Below are 24,002 nucleotides of genomic sequence, written 5' to 3'. Positions count from 1 at the left end.
TAGCAGTACTGTGCTTGTAGGAAAGGGAGGTTTAATGACAATGACCCGGTTATGAGTATTGCTTTAATTTTTGGTTTTAAAAAGGAGAACTTACTGACAAAAAAACGAGGGAAATCATAATTTTTGAAGGGACCTACATATTCCAAGACAGGCCAGACAAGCTTAATGGAAACTAACTTCGACTTCCTCTTTTTTTATTTCTTACTCCTTTAACTTCTTATTTAAAATACACCCTCAAGCTGCAGAAATAATGCACCACAGTTTTAACAACAGGTTTTTCCACCAAATAGTACTATACAAGTGCTTTTTTCTGTGACAATCTTGTTCGGGTCTTTCCAATCTCTAACGTGCTTACGGAGAGTTAAATTTTCTTTATGGTCAGGCTTAACTACTGACTTGCATACTATAACCGACGTCTTAAACTGTGAAACCCTTCCTTTTTATGAGTGGCCAAAAGAACTCTAAGCGCACACCAAGACATCCCAGAGTGTTTTTCTTTTTAATCTACTTTTCTGTGGGTTGTTTTCTATAGGACTCTGGCTGGCCAGTGATGTCAAAAACAGAGGAATGATAAGTATTGTGGTGCGTAACCTCAAAACCTGGCTCCTTGCCACTTTTTCAGCTCATATGCTATCCAGGCAACAAGTCAGCCAGCTTCTCCTCTGCTTATGCAAATCTCTTATCAGAAATGATCAGAGCTGCTTTTAACTACTTTTGCCAGCTATTTCCTGCTGTGGAGCCACTTAATTAGAAGGTGCTGGTAGCTGATGATACCTTAATGGGTTATGACTGCGAATAGGTAGAGTGCCTTGAGTCGAGAATTTCTATGCTGCGTGTGAAATGAGCTTTTATTTGTTGCCAGATAGAAAAACAAACATTTGCAAATGCTAGTAGCCAAATTATTCTGTAAAACGTACAGGTGCTTGCAGTAGAGGACAGTAAAGCAGCCATTTGAGAGGGATGTCAGAAGTTTGTGGTGTTTTCCAAGAACTTTGTGTTTAGCGGGCAGGAAAAAATTACAGTTTATATTAAGGGGGTAGGAAGGGATCAAGGGCATAGTAGGAAAAGCAACCAGCAAAGCATGTAAATTAAAGCAGCCTCCCAAACACTCATGGTTTATTGTCACCCTGCTGTTTGTTGGTTTTCCTGTAGGACCATTTCCAAATTGTCATCAGAAGGTGTAGGAGTGTGGGTGTTTGGAATACGAGCTGCTCTATTTTACATCCTGTTGTTAGGATGTAATGCTACTTCATTTCAATGTGGAAGCCAGGATTTTTTTTTTAACACATCTGCTGAAAAGCCAGAATACTACTACTTTACAGCTAGTATCTTTAAACAGCCAGGTGATTTAGTCCCCGGATACTGTTTTCATTTTAAAATCTCCTAAGTATACTGTAATTCACAAAAGTTTCATCTTATGTCCCATTATTTTTAAATCCAAGTATTTCACATATGTATTTTGACACTAGTTACTGACAGCAGTCGTCCTTCATATGCCTACAGATCAGCTCTACTCATGTCATGTTTCAGACGGTCCCAGCATCTCTTACAAGTTCCTACCTCTGTTGTTGCTGAGGAACCACTACAATTTACAGAGCATCGCTTTGAGGTTGCTCAGTCATGAACTAGTTTGGCCGTGGCGATGGGAACGGTTATCACCTCTGTGTACGAAGCTGGATGCAGTGGTTCTTGCACCTTCTTTCCCCGATCCCTTGAATTCCCCAGCACCTACGTGACAGGTTACATAGCTATGTGGCGAGTAGATCAGGGGACTGACCTGGATGAAAGTCATTTTGCACCAAGTGGTTAGTTTTTTCCTGTGGGGTCATTTTGTGACACAGTAAGAGACCGCACCCAGGAACAGTAAGGGAGAAAGAAGCCCTTAGGTCAGTATTGCTGTCAAAAACTCTGTATTGCCAAACCACAGGGTTGCTTTTTGTGCTCCCCAATCAGAGTCCTGATACAACAAGAAGAAAACAAAATGGGACTATCAACATGCTGAAGATGAGGAATGCGAGCATGTAATTTCTCACCGTAGAAGAATGGATCCAAAACATGCTCAGGATTTCAACAATTCAGGTCTTTAAATACTTGCTGATTTCATCCTTGTTTCTGTCGCTCTTATTTGCATCCCAGCTTGGACTATTCTGGTACTGCAATTTCAGTCAAAAGCCCTTCAATACCCACTTTCCATAATGGTGAGACTCGGATGGATTTAAGTGCATGTCGTAAACTGACCCAGTTTGGTTTAATCGGTTGTAGTAAAACCGCATAGTCACATGTATCAGCAAAGGCTACCGTTTTAAGTAGTGCATCCCTTAATTTTCCTGAGAGGTAACTTTCTGCTTTACCGTTACACCAACTTAAAACACCCCACCAATAACCTACAGCAGAGCACTCAACTCCGATAGGATGGTGAGGGTGACTGGAGAAAGGGGAATCAGATTCAAGGAAGACCTAACTTGGCGAAAGCCCAAAAGGGCAAAGCGACTTGCTGGGCCGCTCTCGTGGCAGATACGCACTGCTCCCGTGCACGGCACCTACCTGTGGCTCATGAGCAAGGCTGTATTTCCAGCCACTGTATCCGGCTCGTAAGGTAGTACATGACCTATGTTTGTGGCTAGCAAAAAAGCAACAGTGCTTCAAGGAAAAAGACCCAAATAAAAGTGCATCCAGTAACGCACGGCAATTACAACTTCCATTTGTTCTTTATTAATCTGATTAGCTTTATAATGAGGAGAGAGTGGGAAATAAATGACAGTAGCACAGCTAACTGGAGGACATAATGGTTCGCTTACCTTTTCTGCCTCAGTCCCCGTTTCTAGCTGCTGCTTCTGTTTAATGCAGATCTGCCCCACTTTAGCCAGGAGCTCGTGTGGGTGAATGAAGACTCGTGAGCTCAATAGGAAAGTGAAGATGTAAGTCCTCTGTGGAAGCAGAGAGGAAAAAAAAAAAAACAACCAAAAAACAAAACAAGTTGAGTAACTTTAGCAAAACGAATCTGTCTTCCTTGGAAAAACTATTCCTTAAACCACAAATGTAACTTTCCTTCATTTAAACTTTTTATAATTTTTCCTTTCTCCAGAGATGTGGTGGTCTTTTCTAGCTCTGTTTAAAGGAAATGCTGCAGGCTCCAAGGCTCTTAACTGTGGTGTTTTCAGATTCCCAAATTATTTCCCCTTAAAATGCTAGACTTAATATGCCTAACTAGTCATCGCTCGCCAAAAAGACAAATGAAGTATGCCCGCTGTAGGGTGTTATGCCTCTTGAACACCACTGTTTCTGCGGCTTTGTTTCTTTAAGAGTGATTGTTTTTCATTGAGCTGCAGAAAACCGCTTCATGTGTATTCCAAACCACAGCTGTAATTTCTTCATGTATGGGGTTTTTTGTTCCTTTTTCCCCACAATCACTGACACAAGCTTTAGCTTAGATTGTGGCCATATGACAATAATTTAGTTTTAAGCTTGACTTGACTTATTTGGGGCCTGTTTCAGAGTCTTTTGAGTATGAACACTGCTAATGAATGCCAACAACTATTATTTCTCATTAGAAATAGCCTCTCCGTTTGTATTTTAAAAGCTATAATGCATTGTATTCCAAATCATACTCTGGACAGTTTCATTGAAGCGAGAATGAAGCAAGACTAGGGCATGAAGGCAGTGTTTGAAACTTGGCTTCTGTATTTGAATGTAACTGCCCCAGTAACGACAGCAGCATCTTGTAAGGACTTCTGTTTTTCCTTTAGGCTTTTTGACAAAATTTGGAGTTAGGAAATTGTAAGGGATCTCCTTGGCAATGGATTTCAATTAACCTTTGTTATGTCTGCAGTGCGTACTGTGACCTTGTCCCACGTGTTTTTTAGAAATGTGATTTGGCAGGCCACAGCCAGGTGCACGCATAAACCACCTTGGACTGGGCAAGTAAATGGAGACATCTAAAAATTTAAGACCAGTTGCCTGAAATATGGCATCTCTACTATTAGCTACCGAATTCTGCTGCTTGCAGTCTCTAAAACACACTGGTAGTTAAACAATAATGGTATCTTTAGGATACCTTAAAAAGGTTATGGGGTTTATCTCTCTAATCACAATAAAATGTGCTATTAAGGAAAAATGTTTCCACTTCTCTAGTACTCAGTGTGCCCTATAATATAAATTTAGCACTAAACCCCTCCAAATATCAGAAGGGGAAAAAGGAATGTTTTTTTTAACAAAATAAATAAAATTACCTAAAAGTCACAGTGTTCTGGGAGTAAACGAACAGATTAAGCACGTATCTATTAAACATCCAACTCTGTCCTGAGCCTGTGGAGGAAGCTAATGAAATAAGAGTGGAGTGTGATACAGCGGAGGCATTTAAAATGCTCATTCTGATTTGAAGATCTTATTAGCACTGGGGTTCATGTATTAAAATTAGGAATAGCATTAATTCTGTTCAATCAAAACTGGAGTTAATCCATAGTCTTTGCCTTGTCTACTGTTTATGGATAGAGGAGGAAAAGGGTTAACTGGATGAACAGTTTGGGTCGGGCGCTTGATTAGCGCTTCCACTGATGCCTGCAGAAGATGAATAGCTGGGGCCACCTAACAGTAGGGCTCTCGGTGACTTCAAGCAGGTGGTCAGGGCAGTGACAGGACACTAACAGCATGGCCTCCCTTCTTGATGGCATGGTTGCAAACATCCCCCACAAGTATACACTGGGAAAATTTACAAAACTGGGCTTCTGTTTGGTATGTTGTTTATGTTTCTCTCCAGAATTTATTTTTACATTTACAATGACAAAAAATTGAAGTTCATTAACTTGTAGAAGAAATTCCATGTAGCTCTTACACCTGCATCTGGAAACAGCCGATGACATTGTGTCAGCTTTGGAGAAGCTTTATAAAAATCTATAGTAGTGTATGCGGTGTGTTCTGGGCGCTAAAATTAGGCTGAAGAGCCAACCTGATTCACAAAGGGGGACCTGGTTGTGTTATGGGACAACATATCAGATCTTTTATTCTTACATATGTGAGAGAGATCCCTGAACTGATACACTCCCCATTCAGAATGAAAGCATGAGAAAGAGTAGTGTTGGGTTGTGAGATTGGGGGGGGGCGGTTTGGGGGTTGGGTTGTCTTTTGTTTGTGTTTTAAACTATGCCTGGTTATCCTCTGTTGTTTTTTGTAGCCAGCTTCTGTGTTCATTTCTACCGGTGTTGTCCCTGAACTTAAAACTGTGAGTCTGGACTATCTGGGAAAGGAATTTAGCTGTTGGGTGTGTCAGCTGTCATTGGGCTGTGTGAAAATTTTTGTTCTGGAAATGTGAAGCAGCCCTCACTTTTACCCTATTTGCATTTGAGAGAGATGGGGAATAAAAAAAAAAAATTATGGACTTTGATACTTTCATCCCTTCCCCACATTCTTGTTCTGGGAGTTCAGAAGCCTGTCTGAAAAGATGCCTGTAAGTGTAAGTAGTGGGGAACAACAACTTAAGCCACGCTGCCCTGCCAGTGACCTTCGCTCTGATAAGCTGGAACACATTCTTTTAAGGAAAGATATAACTTTTGCTTCTCGTACTAATTCTAGCGTTGGTCTCCTTGGTGGAAGTTTGTGTGATGTGGGACAGTGTTTATGCAGAGTGACTCTGAGAAAGGCCCACTCAGAGTATCATTTCCCTATTGTTATACTGCAAGAAAAGTGTGACCCAGATGACCTGTGCTTTTATTTGGTCTCTTTGATAATGTCTTATATGATGTTCAAAAAAGCGACAAACTGGCAAGATGCAGGAAGATACATGGCCATAAAAGTGTGTACTTTCCACTTTAGGCTTGCTGATGTCTCTCTCTAATCAGTGATATCTGTACTGGACCCATGCAATGCTTTTCCAGACAACACTGGACTACTAGGTTTCAGAAACAGACTATTATTACTTCTGGAACCCATCTGCTGTATTTTTATTCCATTTTTTAAGTCACTTAACTGGAACTAGGTTCAGTACTTTAGAAAACAAAATTGTTCCATTATGGTCAATCAAGATATGCTGGTTTACAATATATTGGCATCTAATTGTGTGTGTGTGGGTGGGTTGATACTGTTATTGTTTATGCTGGCATAGACAAGGAGTAACTGCAATTAAGAACCAAATTAAAAATGATAGGTCTGACAGCAGTTTTGACCCCCATCTCCTTGCCTCTCTGCTAATAGCCACTCCCTATCCAATAAAGAAAATTCAGGCTGAACTAAGCCATACATTTCAGCTTAGCGGTAGGTCTCAGGGGTTAGGAACACAGTTGTTTTGGATAGCAAATATTTCATAGTAATGTCATGTGCCTTATCTAGATCAAGGATTTCTGTGATTTGCTGCACCTGTACTACCATACACATATAGGCTAAACATTACAACAGTGTAAAAACCTACACTCTCTCGTAGGCAGTCCCCTAATCATGACGAAGATGGTTTGGAGAAGGAAATTTAGCTATGAAGCTAGCTGGTTTGACAATGATTAAAAAAAAATGCTTCCATAAGCTGTAAGACTGAAAGTTAAGCTCCATTTATCCTACAAAAGTGACAGGTATTTGGGAGGAGAGGCAAAAAAAAAAAAAAAAAAAAAAAAAAAAATTCCTTTCTGCGCTTGGAACAAGGTAAGCCGACACAAAAGGGGCTTGTGCTTTACAAGAGAATAAGAAGCCAGATTCCTTTAGTGCCTAAAGTTGTTGCTAAGAGATGAGCTGAATTATATTTAAAAAAAAAAAAGGCGAGAGCGCAAGCGCACAAGACTAAAGAAGGAATTGTTACTCTCTGACTGAAGAATGCACCGATGTCCTCTCGAGGAGGAAAAAAAAGAAAAATATTTTCTTTGTGCACTCCCTGCTCATTCTGGAACTTCTTGTTTGTGAAATATTTTCTTGAAATGTTTTCTTGCTTGGGCACAAGGGTTACAGACTGGTACATTCCATTCCTAACCTCCCGAACTCCTCCGTCCCATGAGCATACATTTTTTTTCCATGTGCTGAACAAGTCCCTGCACACAAACAAGCCTCAAAAGAGCAGTACACAAATGTAGGCCCTTATCTTTCCCGTCCTCCCTTGCCTGTCTCGTGTTCTGCCAACATGGCAAATATATTTTTGTTTTGCCTCTGTAACCAGCACAGAAAGACACTCTGTGTTTGCTTTCTCCCCTGCCCCCTTTTTTTTTCCTGTCTGGAAGGTTGCTGTGATCTTTAGCTTAATGTCCACACAGGCGGGAATGCCTTCTAAGCACTGTGCTCAGATGTACTAATCCAAAAATTTGGATGAGTACTGCAACTTACAGATATGTCACTCTGAAACCAAGGTAATCTCTGCTAACGTTACCAATAGCTTCTCTTGGTGCGAATTAACTGGTGATGCCCTGCTGCCTGTCTTCGCACGTGTAGCCAGAGACACGAGACCGAGAGGTGTTTATACCCTTCTCTCGAACATACAGGAGTATTGGCTACTCCTCTGACAGGACATCAGTGCAAATGGCTGTCACCCTAACCCTCTGTGGCAACCTCCCTAAAAATAGAAACGAGCATGAAATTAAGTATAAACATGCAACTGAACTAGAAAACTCGGGTTTGAAGATGACTCAAATACAGCTCCTTCTTTATGTTGTTGAAAGCTTATTTATCTACTCGTTTTATAATTAATCCTTTCAGCTGAATTGGGTGATCTGATTGAACTAAAAGAATGCATCCTGCTGTAGAGGAGATGAATTTGGTTTAATGCTGTTTTCCACCTCTCTTTCCCTGGAGTGCCCTTGATTGCTTCTGTTGTATCTCTCTCAGCTGTCAGCTTGCTGTCTATTTGAACTGCAGCCTGCCAGGGTGGGGTCCGTGACTGCTTGCTTTGCAATGCTCCCTTGCACAGGGTATGGGATAGCACCGCGGAAACTAGCAGCGTTCCAAAATAAGCCGTAGACCCCTTCAGTAATGCTCACTTCGTGGAACCATTTTCAGAGTAGCTGTGTTTATAAATAGATCCTATGTTACAAGTTACAATAAGGGATGTGCATTAGCAGCTACTTAAATTTAGCTATATTCCAGAAATCCAAGCAGCAAGTAACTATATTCTAGTATTACGCAAAAGACAGGGAACAGACTCCTTGGAAGGCCTAACTACAGCAGCCCAAAGCTATTCCACTGGTATACCATACCAGCTCTACCTGCTGCTTTCTTCTGCATCTGTTCTACCATATGTATTTGAGGGCAGGGAGCAGAAATTTAATGTCTAGCAATGGTTATCCCTCTGTGTCTTATAAAGGACTTGGTAGTAAGTCAGCATCCGTCAAAGGTAGTGCAACTGTACGTTAGCCATATTTAAATGCAAGGTTTAGGATTGCTTTTGAACTGGAATATTAAAACATCCTGGTTTTGCTTTTTTTTAATCTTCTGCTGGTGATTGCTGGCAATTCTGCTGCTTATACCCGCTGAACTCTCATGTGGGGAGTCCCTTTTTTGTGCATGGCGATTGTGAAGATGGGTGGTGTATACGTGGGAGCTTGGAGGGACTTTATCATCACTGATGTGAAACCACAGCAAAAAGTTCTACACAAATTAGACTGACAAACATACAACAAGGTATAGCACGGCCCGCTACCGCAAGTGTTAAGTTCAACACACAAGTTAATAGTGACTGCAATTTCCCGCCCCCGTGTTAGTCTTTACAAAGACCTGGGATGCTTCTGCCATAGCTGCCACTTTTTCAGAGCTCAAATGGAATATATGCTATATAGCCTCTCTGACCTTTGGCAACTTGTTTAAATAACATCTTTCATTAATGGGTACAAGGGGTCATTTTAAGTGATAAAGTGATCTCTCAATAATATTCTAGGTTCAGAATCTTATTGCGTGCCCTGGAGTTGTAAGCAGTATTTACTTCAGGGGACTGCACTGAGGATGTTTAATCAGTTGCAAAATCATTTTCAGGCTCAGGAACATGCAATGTTACAGTGCTGGCCCATTAAAATGTCTTGACAAAGAGAGCATTTTAATTAAAATCTATTTTTGTTTTTTCTGATGGCCTAACTAGGAGATGCATAAAAAAATTAAGGGGGTGAAAAAAAAAATACTAGAGCTGATTTCAGGTCTGCTTCCCTAGGTAGGAGCTGGTTAGTAGTTAATCTTGGCTGTATTAGAGCTAAAGCAGCTTAGAGGGATTGAAAATTCTGTGGCTAATGCTGCTTTTAATTGGTTCTTAAGGCACCCATTTGGGTTCAACACAGCTTTATCTTTCTAACAAGTGTTCTCATTTAAAAACAGAAAGGGGAGTATCTCCATTGAGCAACATCTTTAGTGAATGAATATTGCGAGTAAAATAAATGCATCTTAGCCCACATCTTAATCTTGAATCAGATGGAGGTTGAATTTCTTGAGGAAGCACCAATCTGGATACTAATGCAGGAAAACCATGGGAAGCAAAAAAAACCCTTTGGTGCCTACTTACATCTGGATAATAGTCCATGGTGGGCACCAGGCGCTCTATCAAGGCTTCCAGTGATCCAGAAACAAGGTTCCCATCCTGATAAACAGGGTCCACACACCTCTCTCCCATATCTGGCTGCACTTGTCCACTACAACTGGAACCAAGCATGCTGGAAAATATGGGCGTCTGGGGCATAGTTTCCTGCAGAGGCGGGACAAAAGAAGAGAGAGGGTTAAGCTTTCTTTCAGGATGTCTTATGTGTGGGTTTTAGAGACATACATTAAACACAATCACATATTTGACTGAACGCAACCTGGGCATTAGCGCTAAGTTCTGAATCCAAGCAGTCACACATCTGTAAGCTGGCTTTGGGGTTTGAAATGCACTTTAAACTATGTCACTAAGGCTGTAGATGCAGAAGCTGTAAGAATTTTCTTCACTGTACTTGATTTCTCCTTTCTCCCCAGTTTTTCGCTGGCTCTTTATGCATAAAACTATACAGGGATGAAAATGCAAAATGCCGTCTGAACTTCAAAGATACTGAAGCAGTGCCTTGCTGAACAATCAAACAACAAATACTGTGCCATAATGTCCCTCTTCTTACTCTTTTTGAAGTCAGATGTTTGGCCAAAATAGTCAACTTGTGATGATAAATCCTTCACCACTTCTGTAGCTAGATGTAATCCAGGTCTCGACAGAAGTGCATCTTCTCCTGCATATAGATATCACTGGAAACAGTGGGGGACATACTGTCTGAACAAAACTGCCTTTTTTTTTTTTTTTTGGTACATGAAACCATGAACCGAGTGTCACAGGAATGCTGTGACACATACCATAATATACAAGTCTAACAGTCTCTCTGGAGATTTTTGCTTAGGAAACAAACCTGCTGTCACAACACAAAAACCACACGAAGGTTTGGGGTTTCCACCTCCCTCCCCTTGGCCACGAGCTGTATCAGTATGCCGTAGTTACTGTGAGTAGACGGGGGGGGGAGTTGGTTGTTTGTTTGTTTTAAACCGGCTACAGCTTAAATACATGCAGGAGGCTAAACAAAACACCCTGCTACTGGATGTAAAGGTTGAAAATACTGTTCAGCATCAGTATCAAAACAGTTCCCCCTGGCTGCTGAAATAGTTAAGACCGTTTAGAAGGCCAAGTGAAAAGAAGGCAGCGTTAACTCTTCAGCTGCTGTGTCACCCTCTATGAAACAAACATGCTAATGTCACACTCTGAAAAGCACTCATGTAGATAAAAGGGATTAGGCCATTACCAGTACCTTTTAAACCGACAGCTGTTTCTAACTGCACTCGTGTCTTAGACATAAGTCCTCTCTTTCTCTTTAGCAATTTCTCAAAAACTAGTTTAAGAACTGAAAACCTTAAATGCTATAAGGGGTTTTGGGGGTTTTTTGTTGTTTTGTTTTGTTTTTTTTTTAGGTAGCACTTCAAACAATTGCAGAGCAAAACTGTACTTTGTATTCTTTTAATGCAAGGCACATTCTTCCTCTCGAACTCTCCAAAGTCGTCGTTCATGTTTGCAACCTGGGATACAAAACGTTTTTCTGCTTTTGAGCTCAGATGAACGCTAGGTGCGTCGGTAAGGAAAAAAATACCAGTATTAATGATACTTGTTCATCAAGGTGACAGATTTACTTATATATCAGGCCGATAAGTAGAACTGTTTTGTGGCTTTAACCAGAAGACCCTTATGTATTCATATGTGATACAGATATAAGGGAAATGTAATTCCCTGGAAGTTAAAATATAGCAGCTGTTTAATAGCGACCAGGGAGACTACTCTGAGGAGCGGAGTTCAGTTTCAGAAGTTCAGGACATAGAGTCAAATAAAACAGAAAATACAGGATCTAATGGCATATCAAAAGAAATGAAAAATGACGATTCTGCACAAACAGGCATGAAGGTTTCTCAGTATTTCACAGATTTATCTGTTAGGCCTAAGCTTTGCAGTAAACAACAATCTGACAAATCACTGGAGCATATCATGAAGCAGCCAGCTTTGCTATGCATACTATGTAACTCGCCAGTAATTTGGGGTTTTTTTTCCCTTTTAAGGTCCATAGCAATAGAGCTGAAAGCTACTTCTCAGGCTGGACAGGCTGCAACGGGTGTTTCTGGCTAATAATATGAAGTTGCACCGGGTTTTAAGGGAAGTTTACCGCTAACTAAAGATGCTTTTGGAGGAAACGTATCCCGGTTTTGCCATCAAGTCTTTTAAACTCCTTTAAGACGTTCGTTGTTGCATCAGTTCTGTTTTTCAAGACCCTTGTCGGAGCAGCCTGCAACGATCGTCGCCGGATTGCAAAGGCCGGGAGCCCAGCCCTGGCTCTCCCCCCGGGGCCGGCTGCTGCCCCCAGCACCCGTTCCCCACGGTGCCAGCTCCAGCCTCCCCGGAACAGCCAGGGACCCGCTCGGCCGGCCCCCCCCCGCGCTGAGGGGGAGGCAGCCCCCGCAGGGAGGGCGGTTAATGCCGCCGTGAGCAGCCCCAGCGCTCTCGGCCCCTGTACTCCACCCGTTTCGTTGAAACTCGCAGTACCCTCCCCACACAAGCCCCCGGCTCCTCGCGGGCGGGCGGCGGCAGGGACCGCTGCGGCGCCCTCGGGAAGCACCTGCCGTCCCCTCCGCCCTCCCGCCGGCGGCGGTCGGCCGTCCCCGGGGACGCAGACAGCACACACCCCCCCCCCCCCCGCAGCACCCGCCGCTGGCGGCCGCGGGAGGCGCTGGCTGCGTCCCCCCGCGCGGCGGGAGCCCGGCGGGGCGGGCTGCGGCGTGCGGAGCGCTGGCTCCGCCGCAGGGGAAGTTCTGAGGCAAACCCACCCGTCCCTGTGACCGTCACGGGGTTCTCCCCCTCGGTACCCCCGGACCGCCACCCTGGGGCTCTGCTCTGCCCCTCCGCCCGCTGTCCCCTCCCCGCCCCCGGTGCCCCCACATGGCGGGCGGGGGTCACGAAGGCAGCGACCGACCCGAGGCGCTTACCCTCATTTTCCTGGGCGACGTGTACATACGCGTGGGCAGGGGCGGCAGCGCCGGCGGCCCCGCGGCTGACAGCTCTGCCCGCCCGTGGCGGAGCTGCCGCCCGCCCGGCGCGGCCGGCCCGGCCCCGCTCCCGCCGCCCGTGACGTCAGGGCCCGGCGCGGCGCCCTGTTGGCTGAGCGCGAGCGTGGCCGGTTCAAACGGAGCCGAGTCAACGACGCGGGGGGGGGGGGGGGGCGTGGGCGGGCGCGGGGAGGGCGGGCGGGGCCCACGAGGGGCTGTCGCCTCGTTCACCTCAGCAGGGCTTGGGCTTGGGCTTGCGCTGGTCTGACCGCTGGCGTTTGTCTCAGAGGTACTTTTTTTTGAAACGTTCGGTCTTTCTGTTGGTTTGTTTTGGGGTTTTTCTGTTTGGTTTTGTTTTGGGGGTTGGTTTTTTCCCCCCTCCCCCCAGAAAAACGTTCTTAAGCAACCAGACCGCTCGTTTCTTACACCCCAAGCGCTGCGTGGATTTCTGAAAGCTCCTCGCCTGTGCGCGCCTTCCCACCTACGGTGGGGAAACCTCCCCAACGCGGCGAGGGGCTTAGGCGGTCCCGGTCTGCCGGTGGCCCTCGCGCAAGGTGGCAAAGCACGGCGTGAAGCGAGGCGGCTGGCGAGGGCCACGCTCCTCACGCGGCGCGGCCTTGTGCGGGGCGGGTGACCTGACCCGAGAGTCTTGGGACGCGATTCTCCCTGTTAAGCTGTTTACGACAGCACGCGTGGTAGCACCCGCCGCAATTACTGCAGCACCGAGGGATGCCGCCCAACCCTCCCTGCTAATAATTGTTTTTATTCTTCTTTCTGCTAGAGTTGTTTCTCCTCTCAAATTGCCTGAGCCAGTCATCTGATAGTTCTGGGCTGGTCGTAGGCTGTAGGGCTGGCGCTGGACCAGCCCCCGTTGTTTCACACCCAGGCTTGGGTGCCTGTCTGGAATCTGATCTCCCGTGGAAGCGCTCAGTGGGTACATCCAGCCGCCCCACAGAATCCCTCACCTATACCCAGGAGCAATTGAGGATTGCCGTCTTTGCAGCCTTCCCCTGCATAAACAGATTTTTCCCGTCCTGTTTCTCATTTTACTTCAATCAGGATGTTTCGGTGTTTGCCCCGTTGTCTCCAGGCATTCATTAATTTTATTATTAAACTTATTTATTTAATGGCTCTGTTTGAATATGTAGCAGAAGGCTTCACTGGTTTCCATGGTGATTAATGCGGGAAAAGCCTTTTTGGAAGTAAGCATGCCAGCCTAGGTAGGTGGGCAGGGCAAACGAATTCGGGAACATGCACGTACTCAAGAGTATAAGGAATATATTCACGTTTGCTCACCATTTGAGGGCGAGCACTGTCATCCACCCTAAACACGCAACAATTTTGAAAAGATTTGTAGCTACCCATCATCTTTACTGCTCGCCTACTAAATTCCTTCTTGGTTTCCAAATCTTAACAGGTCTGCTATAGAGTTTATTTTCCTTATTTAAAATGAGCTTTTTTCTCTTAGAAGTCAGTCCTTCTCCTCCCTGCCACATCTGCTTTGCTGTTAGTCTCGCTCCCGTATCTTAGCTGTACTCCACCACCTTTAGAGCGTGCTGATGTTGTAGCAGATCTGATACCTCTTTACCCTGAGGCTTTCCTCAGTTATGGCACGCCGCCTGCCTTGGACGCCAGGGAAGTCCCAGGCGGCATGAGCTTTGAATCCAGCGCTCTGACCTGCTGCGGTACCACGTTAGGATGTTAGCGTGCAACGCTAGAGGAGGGTGAGGGACAAGTTTTGTCAAGTCTTATTCAAACATCTTTAAGATCTTTATAAAAGGTTATCGAAAGCAGGAGGTAGGAATTTATAGGCTAACACTGTATAATAAATATGATAAAATTTCTTTCTGAAGGCTATGAACACCTTTTAATAACTCATCTAATATTTACAGCTACGAACAACACCAGCAAGCCTGCAAATAAGTACACATGAAAAACAAGTATCAGATCCCATTCTGTTTCTGTGCTACTCTGTTTTCCCACCTTACTCAAACATTTGCTGAGACTTGTAGAAGTATACGTCCATTAACCTTAGCAAAACATAGAGAGTTAATTGAGCTCTAGTCACAGATTCAATCTGTTGTAAAAACAACCCCTGATCTTTTTGTTCGTTTGGGTTTTTTTCTGACATCAGAAATTAGATCTATCCTGTCATTGGAACTAAGAAATGTAGGAATTTAGAAATGTTCTAATAGAATTAAGGAAAACTATACTAGCTAGGCATGCTCTCTCTTCTCTGAGAGTTATGTATCTGTGCTCTGGTCTATAGGCAAAGGCCTGTTACACCATCGCACAATAAGCACCGTGAAGAGCACCTAGGGTTTATACCAAGGTTTGGAATAGCTGACGGACCGTACTTCTTCCCCAGAGTACAGATTGCATAGGAGCTGATTCTTGCCATAGTTGGATAAAATCCAAAGTAATGTATGTAAAGGCAAATGGCCGAGACTTATCCTGTTCTCTGCAGTTCCTTATGTTGTGCTTATTGGCACCATATCAAAGTGTTTTTCCATACTCCTCCATTCTGCAGTCCAGCAGATTCTGTTCAGATTTTTTTGTATGTATACATAAAGGGATGTATGTCTGTGTGTGTCTATTTCTTGTTTATATACATACCTATATATGTGTATATAAACGCTGGGGGGGGTGTTAGAGAACGCAAGTTCCAGGAAAGGTATTTTTTTCCTTTTCTAGCATACACGATGCTTTGTTTTGGGGGCGCCGTATTGTGTAGCCTTGCAATGTTGTTGGAAAAGTAGTTTTTATAAATCCGAGAAGCTGAAGACCTAAATTCAGCTCGTATAGCATCTAACAGATGAATCATGTTATCCTTTTATTTCCATTTCTCTTTCTGTAAAGTGGGGACGATGACCTTTAGCTATCTATATTCTGAATGTTGACATCTGTCGATACAGAAACTCTCCAAGGTCTAATTGTTTTTGTAGTTATGTAAGTTCTGTTCCTCAACAAATTGCTTGTATTTTGAAGATATTTTCATTAGGCATTGCCTCATGTTACTGGTGGGTGGACCCTAGAGCGAGTTTAATCAGCAGAGCCTGTACTTGTTCTGTAGCTTGCTTTTGAGGCAACACTGCTGCGGTTCAATCCAGCAGGTCAGAGGAGTATCTCGCTGCAGAGTGAGTCAGCAGCAGTCACGCCATGACTGTCTCAACCTTGAAGGTTGCTTCAGCCTCTCTTACACTGGCTAACATCAGTGTAACACGTTCTATTACCTTACGATTAATGGACTGGATTGGCATTTGCAGTATTTGGGGTCTATTCCTGCTTGTGCTACAGACTTGCTGGACAAACCTGTGCCTCAGTATTCATCTGCGAGATATTGATAAGGATGTTTTCACACTCTTACTTTGTATGTTTTTATATTTGGGCAGTAAGTTTTTGCTTTATTGTGTTTGAGTACAACTTCCTAGTACAGTTATATCTCCTCTTAAGTGGAAAGTTGCTGGTCAATAACTTGGTAAAATTAAGGAATATTAGCAAAGAAAAGTGGGTGAAAGTGAAAGTGAAAGAGAAATCGATTTGAGAGTGAAGATTGTAAAGTTAGATGTGAGGGTCAGGGAAGAAGAAACTTGAGGTTTTTCCACTGGTCTTAGAAAACAACGTTTTGGAAACAACTTACTCAAATGTGCCTGTGTGTCTATTTAAAATGTAACTGTACTTAAGAAAAGCAAGTAATTACAAATGTCATTAGTGCTGATCTAAGGCTATAACCTCAAGTATAAAGGGACTCTCCCAGACATGCTGTCTTTGGAGCTTTCATTGTCAAGCTACTCAAGTCACTTGCTGGTCACCTTCCACACAGATCTGGTTATTATTAACGTTTGGTTTCATTTAACAGAGTATGTCAACATGATTTAAAGCCCCAGCATCTGCAGTGGAGGAAGCGAAGAGGGACAAAACCAGAGGAGTCTGCATGGAAAGTGGACTCAATTGCGTATGGCATTCTTCATTCTTTGGTTAAATAACAAAACGGGATCAAATCTTCATCTGCCCATTCCCACCCTTTTATGTACGCAGTAGGATGAATATAGCACATTGCTTTGGTCTTTGAAGCACGACTGGGTTTAGCGCATAGCCTTGTTTCTTAATCTGAGGTTGAGTCTGAACTGTTACCCAGAGATCTACGGGCCTTGAAAGTGGCCAGGGTATAGAGGGTCACTGTATTTGCATGTTATATTCTGTTCCAGTAGTACATCATACTCACGGAGCAGTATGATTCCGGAAACTGTTTTGTATGCCCATCACCTTTACAAGTATATTGTATATAGCAGTATGTTCTGGTTCTTCCATTTTGGAAGGCTTTAAGGCATATAGCCAAATATTGTCATTTGGAACGCAAAAAAGAATGGTGAATTAAAAATGCACGTTATATTCATGGTTTTTATTGGTTGATGGCCTTGGTTATAGGCTGAACCATTTTATCTGGACCTGAAATAAGGAATTTGTTCAGGACATGCCTTTAAACTCCACAAGCGGTAACAACAGTGGCCTCAGATGGGGCTTTTGCATGGACACAAGCTAGTATGGACCATTTGTAAGAATTTATAATTTAAGTAGTATTATGTAAGTAGAGCTTCAAAGCCTCGGGTGAACATCTTCAGGGAATTTTAGGTTTCTGGTTTTATTTGTAGGGCTCCACAGATATTCAAGATTTCCTTGTTGCATGCAAATTTTAAGATTTGAAAGCTGTTCTCAAACCACTTTTAGATGAATTTGAAGATTTCTAAATTTCAGAGATTCATGCTGCAGAATAACTTGATGGCACATTAATAACTTGGCAGCAGATGGGAGTGGGAGAGAAGAGTTTCAAATCGCGGTTCTGAACCGAGCAAAGCTTTTTAAGCTTGAGACTTGGAAGTGAGGTTGAACGCTCTGACCATCAGTCTGGGGTTATTATTGACTGTGCTTTTGTTCTCTCTCTGACCTGGGACGCGATGAATCTTTCTGCGTAATGGTTTTGTCAGAGCCAATGAATGTTGCAGTTTGAAAATGGCATTTTCCATTTTTAAAATGTTTTGCTGAAGAGGTCTTGACCAGCTCTACCCCTGAGATATCCAGCAATTTTCAGAGCAAACCAAGCTGAAAATATAAGAACAATTTAAGATGCGGTTCATCGCTATGTCTGTTTTTTCAGTTTTACCTGAAAGGGAAAACTAGTTGTGAAAATTCAGTTACATATCTGTGGAGCAAAGCATGTTTTCACTGGCATAAGGTCAGCCTTGTGACACCATTGAGAATAACTGTTTGCTGAGCAGTGTGAAACTGATTTTTCACTGATGCTCAGTACTGTAGCTCCCCCTTGGATTGAAAGGAAGGCTATTCCCTTAGGATTTAGAGAGGATGTGCTGCTAATCCCCAGTTTGTTGCGCCTCTGCCAAGATAGGAGATTTAACATAATCTGACACAAGTTGCCTATGATACTGGTGTGTGGCTGTCAATTAGCGACTGAGATTTTAATGGTTCTTTTGGCACAGCTGCCTGAAGAAGTTCACTAGTAGTCAGTTTGGTTCCTGATTTTCATAGATGCTCCGGTCATAGAATTCTGTAGTTTTTAGGAATTATCTTGCCTGCTAATTGAGATTTAAGGTACACCCAGTTGGGAAACAACACTGTAATATATCATGGATGTCTTTATTATATTCTTGATTGGTGTGGATGAATTGGCTTTGGTTAAAAAAAAAAAAGGCAAATAAAAAGGGGTGATACTCCTTTGAATCAATGATGTAGCAAGAGAAACATCTTACAGGGGTCTGAGGACCTCAGGTCATTTAAGTGCATAGGAGAGCTAGTCAGAGAGTGAATGAAAAGAAAAGATCTCAGAAAAAGATAGTTGTCTTAGCCTGCTCTGCTTAAAGGAGCTGCTACAAATTGTCATGCATAAATGACAATTTAGGCAATCAGGGTGTAGTTGAACAGCTGCTTCTACTATAGTTGTAGATTTGTTCCATTCTTATTCATGTTGCAAGTTTTCTGGAGGTGATGGAGTCTGCTCCGTTTCTCATGTCTTGTTTTCCAAGAAAGGGCAGAAAAAGCATAAAAAGGCTGGTTTTAATGTTTGTGATTTGGTCTGACTTTGACTCTAACGTGGAAGAACAGAGGTATGTTAATGTAATATGCACTCTTTTTACTAATTGTATTTAGGGTCTTTTTAGGCTGAATATTTAAAAGCAACTGATATTCTATTTTAAATTGGGTTCAAGCTTGGGTTCAACATGCAGGAGTTCTGGTCTTATCCTAGCTAGTGTGTCCTTCACTTGCATATTCATGCTTGCTGCGACACCAGCTATTCCAAGAATGTGCCACCGTGCGGAAAGTGAAAATCAATTATGCCAAGAAGGGAGCATGTACATACATCAGCAATTTGGTGCCCAGGGGAAGAAAAATCTGCATGTCTGCTGATGTCAATCTTCTTGATATGGTATTTTTGTAAATGCACATGGTTTGCTATTTCGTTTAACCAGCTCAACAAAAAAGCAGCTTATTTTTAGTGTTATAAGCTTCAGGGCATCACAATTAGCAGATCAAAATTGCCAGTCTGAGTAGGCAACCTTCTGTTTGCTTTAGCAGAAACTATGACAGCAACATTGTTAGCATTTCCACAGGTATTTTGGAAGATTCATTAAGGTCAGTGATGGGATCAATTTCTTTTTTTTTCCTGTTTTCAATCTCTTTGGTTTTACAAATTTTATTTTACAGCTGATGGTAAGAAATGCTGGGCTGATGAGCTTATCTGCAGTAACTCCCTTGCAGCTGTACTAGTATACCAACAAATTTCTGTTAAACATGTGATGTATCTGTCTTACCTGAATTACTGCAAATAATTCAGTTCCTGTACCCATCTATTGCTTGGACTCTTTTTGCTGACACAGCCAAGAAGTTCAGCAGCAATTATTGGGGAAGTTTTAGAGTGGGCTAAAATCTACTCAGTTTACAGGGCAGCTAACAGCTGTTGGTTTAATTCTAATGACTATTTGGAATAGAATCAAGGTATGATAATCTTAATGATATCTTGAGCAAAAGATATGGAGAAATATTGAGAAAATAAAGTTAAATATGGTTTAATTTTAGCAAGAAGCTGTCACCAAATTAAGTATTCAAAAAATAATTTATTTTTAAGAAAGCATTTTGATGAATAACAAGAGCTAGCGAACAGATGGATGAGCCCCCAAGCCTACTTAGAAATGTGCGTATAGATGAGACTATCAGCTACAGTGTGTTTCAGCACAGTTTGAGCTACTTGGGAAGGACTTGCACTACCATATCACAAACATAGTGCATAAACAAATGTATATTGAGTTGATGCTGAGTAGTACAGAGTATAGGCTATTGTCTCATATATATGTATATTTATCCTATCTTATATATCCTAGGACACAGCCTCAGATGATCCAAGCATAAACTATTGAACATGAAACACTAAAATATGGTAACTCTATATGGTCAGATTTGCATTGGATTGAGCTGAGGACTAATCTGCAGGTGAACAAACCCCCTGCTATATATGCATGTGTTGAAAGTAAAAAAAAAAAAAAAAAAAATTCAGTGAGCTACCTGTACGCTAGTGAAATCAACTGAACAATTTCTTAGTGTTCTCTTTTGCTAAAGCATCTTGATATAAATCAGTCAAAGAATTAACACGACTGAGCTGCTTTGGCCCAACCCTTTATGACAGTATCTGTATAAGGAAATAAATGTAAGTGAACTACAAATGAAAAAGGTTTAGTGTCTTCCTGGAGCTTTAATTTTCCCTGTGCTCTGTATTGATCAAGTCGCAATTCAAATAACTGATGATGAAAAAACAATGTGCGCCTTGAACCTGTTTGGCTTTGCCATTTAGGACTGGCACTCATCTGAAAGGCAGCTATATCATAGGATACCAAGTTTCAATAATTTCCGTTTGAATATATTTTTTTCGGAACGCTTAGTTATTTTGATGTCAGTAGGATAATTATTGAATGTCACCCTTTTCTCTGCCTTTTTCAAGTTCATTGCGCCAATATTAAAGATCATTTAGGGAGGCTGTTTTATTATTTTACTTAAGTGTTACACTTTATATTCTTCCCCCCTTCTCACCAGAAGAGTCATCAAACGGTATAAAACAGATACAGTGAATTCAAGAGGCCTGTATGTTCTCATGGGTCTGGGTTTCAACCTTACTGCTGCTGTTTGCCTTGCTCCAGTGGCATGAAACAGATGTCACGTCAGCTAGCAACTTCAGAGGGGATTCCCCAGGCATGAACGTGTGGGAAACTTAAAGCTGATATTGTTTCCCCAGGGGAAGCTTGTTCCTTCTGGTGCTCATTTGTGTTCCCCATTAGACTAGGACAATTGGGTCTGCAAAAGCTGCGCATACGGTGGGCAGAGCCTGTTTTACTCTTAGCTCTCGCTCAGGTTTGGAGAATTTTTTTAAACTTATCTGCGTTTTCTTTGTTTTTAATTATTATTTTCATTTGTGTGGGGATGCCAAAGCCTCCCTAAAATAGTCATGTTGGTGAAAGATTTTTGGAACTAGAGCTCAGAAGTCTGTAATCCCTGTAGAATTCACAGAGTGCTGCCGTGATTGATGCTATTTTCCCTGTATTTCCTTCTTTCCTAACTACCTTTTTTCTCCAGAGCTAGACAAGATAGAAATGGGTCCAGACTGTAGGTGTATCTGAGGAGAGAAGCTATAGAGAGATATAGGCTGGGCTTGTGAAACGGATAGCCATCTGTAAGAAATGGCTGCAATAAAAATAAATGAAATGAAGAATTATTAAGGGGTGTTCAGAAGAGTGGCCTCCACTCGTTCAGGAAAATATAGTCAACTCTGTTATTTAGTCTTCTCTCTGTAAACTTTCAAAACAAACTGGCTTCACTACACGTGCAAAATGTAAGATGTCATGTAAAGCTCATGCTCGTACATATACACATGTATATTACATAATAATTAAAACAAAAAAATTATTTCAAGTACTTTGGATAGCAAGAGTGAAAGCAATTTATTTATTTATTTATTTCATTTTTCCCCCTCCCCATCCTTTCCTGGCGCTCGTATGTGTCCTGAACTGATACACGGTTACCTACTGCCTGAGCGAGATTTGAGCGGGTGGTTTAAAAGTAAAAGCTTTCCATGTCATGGCAGATTTCCTGGGCAGTCTATTCATAATGCCCTTAACTTTCCTAATTATATGGGAGTTTTGATCAGGTAGTACTCTTACATTTCTGTAAGATCTATATGCAGGAAAATAACCTCAAAGTGCCTTGTCTTCAAATGCAGCCATTTAATAGTAATGACTTACCAGTGTTGCAGTACTGATTGATAATTTGAGAACGTTCACTGGAAATCGGATTTTTTTCCTTGTGTAGGAGACTAATTCCTTGTGAGCATTTTATAATTTCCTCTTTTCTCATTAGCAGCTCCCACAGAACACGTGCATGGCAAAGATGAGCTAGAAATCCTAAATTTACAAGACATCCCACTGGGAGTTAGTTGTGCTATAGATTTAACTAAAAGGAAATCAGGCAGCCTAATCCTGAAGTAAAAAAGTACAGCTTGGTTCATGTGAAGTGTTGCAAATGCATTAAGTTACTTAAATAACTATCTTTTCAAATTCATTAATGAACTCTGGTCTAATTTTAATCAGTGAGATTTAGAAATGCTTTATTGTGTGTTTTCAACATAAATGTTTTATAGACGTACATTAATCAGGAGAGTTCTCTACCTAACTAGAGACGCTATATTCTATCATTTTATGTTGTTCCAAGAATGATTATGAGCATAATATTAAACATTATAGACAAAATTCTCCCATGATTACACACCAGTCTGCATCGCATCACTGAGATAAGTAGGCTGAGGAATTTCTTGTCGTATTCTACTTTGTGCAAGACCAGTCCAGAAAAGGGGGAAAAAATCACATTGTTCCTGCTTCTGTGTTTCTTACTGGATCTGCTGTTTCACTGGCATAAAAACTGGGTGATGCAGGAGAAATTTGAGACCATAGAGGCACTCAAGTGTTGGCATTTTAAAGGTCTCTGTTGCAAGTTGAGCACAATCCTGCTGTATGCCCTTGGTAGATGAAGTCAAACGCCCACCCCCTCTCACACCTACGTCTATTGAAGTAATGAAGGTTTGTTCAAGTGGAGCAGTTGGTTGTAGGAAATGGAATTGTGATTTTAAAACAAAAGATGAAAAGCACTGTATATGCTAATGCTATTTATTGGTAGTTATTTTCTAAAGTAAATGAAAGCCTAGAATTGCCCTAGCATTGCATGATATAGAAGATAATAATTCATAATAGCTAGTACATTAATTCACTTCTATAACAGATGTTCTATGAATTTGTTGAAATGTGTGCTTTATTGTTTTGTAGTTCCCAGTGAGTCTATTGAGTGATACAATTTTTTGTTGTTGCTAAATCTTGTTTACTGCTACTAAATATCTAGAGACTATTGGATTGTTTTATGTAGTCGCTTCATTTTTATGGTTTGCAAAATACTAGCAAACTGAAACTGAAGTCAGCGAAGGAAGGCAACACAGGATTTCAACGAGGGCATCTGTAAATAACAGTACAGATAACTTCATGCACAAACCATGAAAAATCATCTCTGGCCTGTTGTCAGTTACCCTTGTCAAAACTGTCAATAACAAGGCACTGAGCCTAAGTGCCAGCCATTGCCTAACCGGAAAGGCTTACTTCAGATTGCCCACAGTTACGAAGAACTATGAAGATACAAGGTAGATAATGGAAAACAGGTCTCTGATAAGAGTGCAAAACCCAAAGAAGTAGCCATATGTATCTTCTCGTTCTTACAATCTGCACTATTGTGATCATCTTCTGAGATCCAGTCTTTTTCACAAAATCCCCAAAGTAAAGTAGAATTGCAGGAATATAAGGCAATGGTGGAACGCCCACTGGACGTCTTTATCTGGAACATAACATGGACATCCAAGCAAGAATAGCTGCTCCAGCTAGAAGCATTACTACCTGTAAGTCATTTATTCCTTAATTAAAATGCCAGATTTTCAGGAGATTGGTCAGCTTTCTGAAATGAATGGAAATAGACTGCTTAGCACCCTTTGAGGATCTGGGCTAGCGTGTTGACCTGTGTGTTGGCTAATGAACCTTCCAAGATGCGTCTTTTGACCGGGAACCAACTCCTAGGCTACTATGGTAAATGATAAGGGTTTTGACATGGTTATTTCTTCTAAAAAGCCTCATAGAGAAGTTAGAGGAAGATTCCCAAAAAACTTTGGCTTCTAATATTATCCTGAAAACATCAGAATTGCATCTGAAAGCAATTTATAATCTGTCACAAAACTCTGTTTTGACATATGTTTTGTTAATTGAACTTCTGAGGATGTGCAATTCCAGCGTGTCTGTTTAAGGAAGCAGTGTTGCTTACCTGTTTCACGTATTCACAGCTAAGCTAAACTTTCATCTTTATTCTGCTCAGCGTTGCTCTTTCTACTAAAACCTAATGCATTATTCATAACTGCTTCTAATTTTGGCCTAACT

The 24,002-nt window shown here is 41.9% G+C and overlaps 1 protein-coding gene across 3 annotated transcripts in view; it reads right to left on the bottom strand.

Annotated features, from left to right (window-relative positions):
- Nucleotides 1–24,002, bottom strand: part of RASGEF1A (RasGEF domain family member 1A) — a 185,203-nt gene that overhangs the window by 15,577 nt on the left and 145,624 nt on the right. For 2 of the 3 annotated variants that reach the window (XM_076338371.1, XM_076338374.1), the window contains 2 exons: nt 9,449–9,628; nt 2,799–2,927 (listed from right to left, as the gene is read on the bottom strand). In XM_076338371.1, coding sequence (XP_076194486.1) covers nt 2,799–2,927; nt 9,449–9,628 — 309 coding nt within the window. Of the gene's footprint in view, nt 1–2,798; nt 2,928–9,448; nt 9,629–12,423; nt 12,517–24,002 lie in introns of those variants that run through there. The other variant, XM_076338373.1, reaches the window with a different exon arrangement.

Source organism: Aptenodytes patagonicus, chromosome 5 (assembly GCF_965638725.1).
Source record: "Aptenodytes patagonicus chromosome 5, bAptPat1.pri.cur, whole genome shotgun sequence".
Classification (NCBI taxonomy): domain Eukaryota; kingdom Metazoa; phylum Chordata; class Aves; order Sphenisciformes; family Spheniscidae; genus Aptenodytes; species Aptenodytes patagonicus.
The sequence above is the reverse complement of the archived record's forward strand: the minus strand, read 5'-3'. Positions and strand labels throughout refer to the sequence as shown.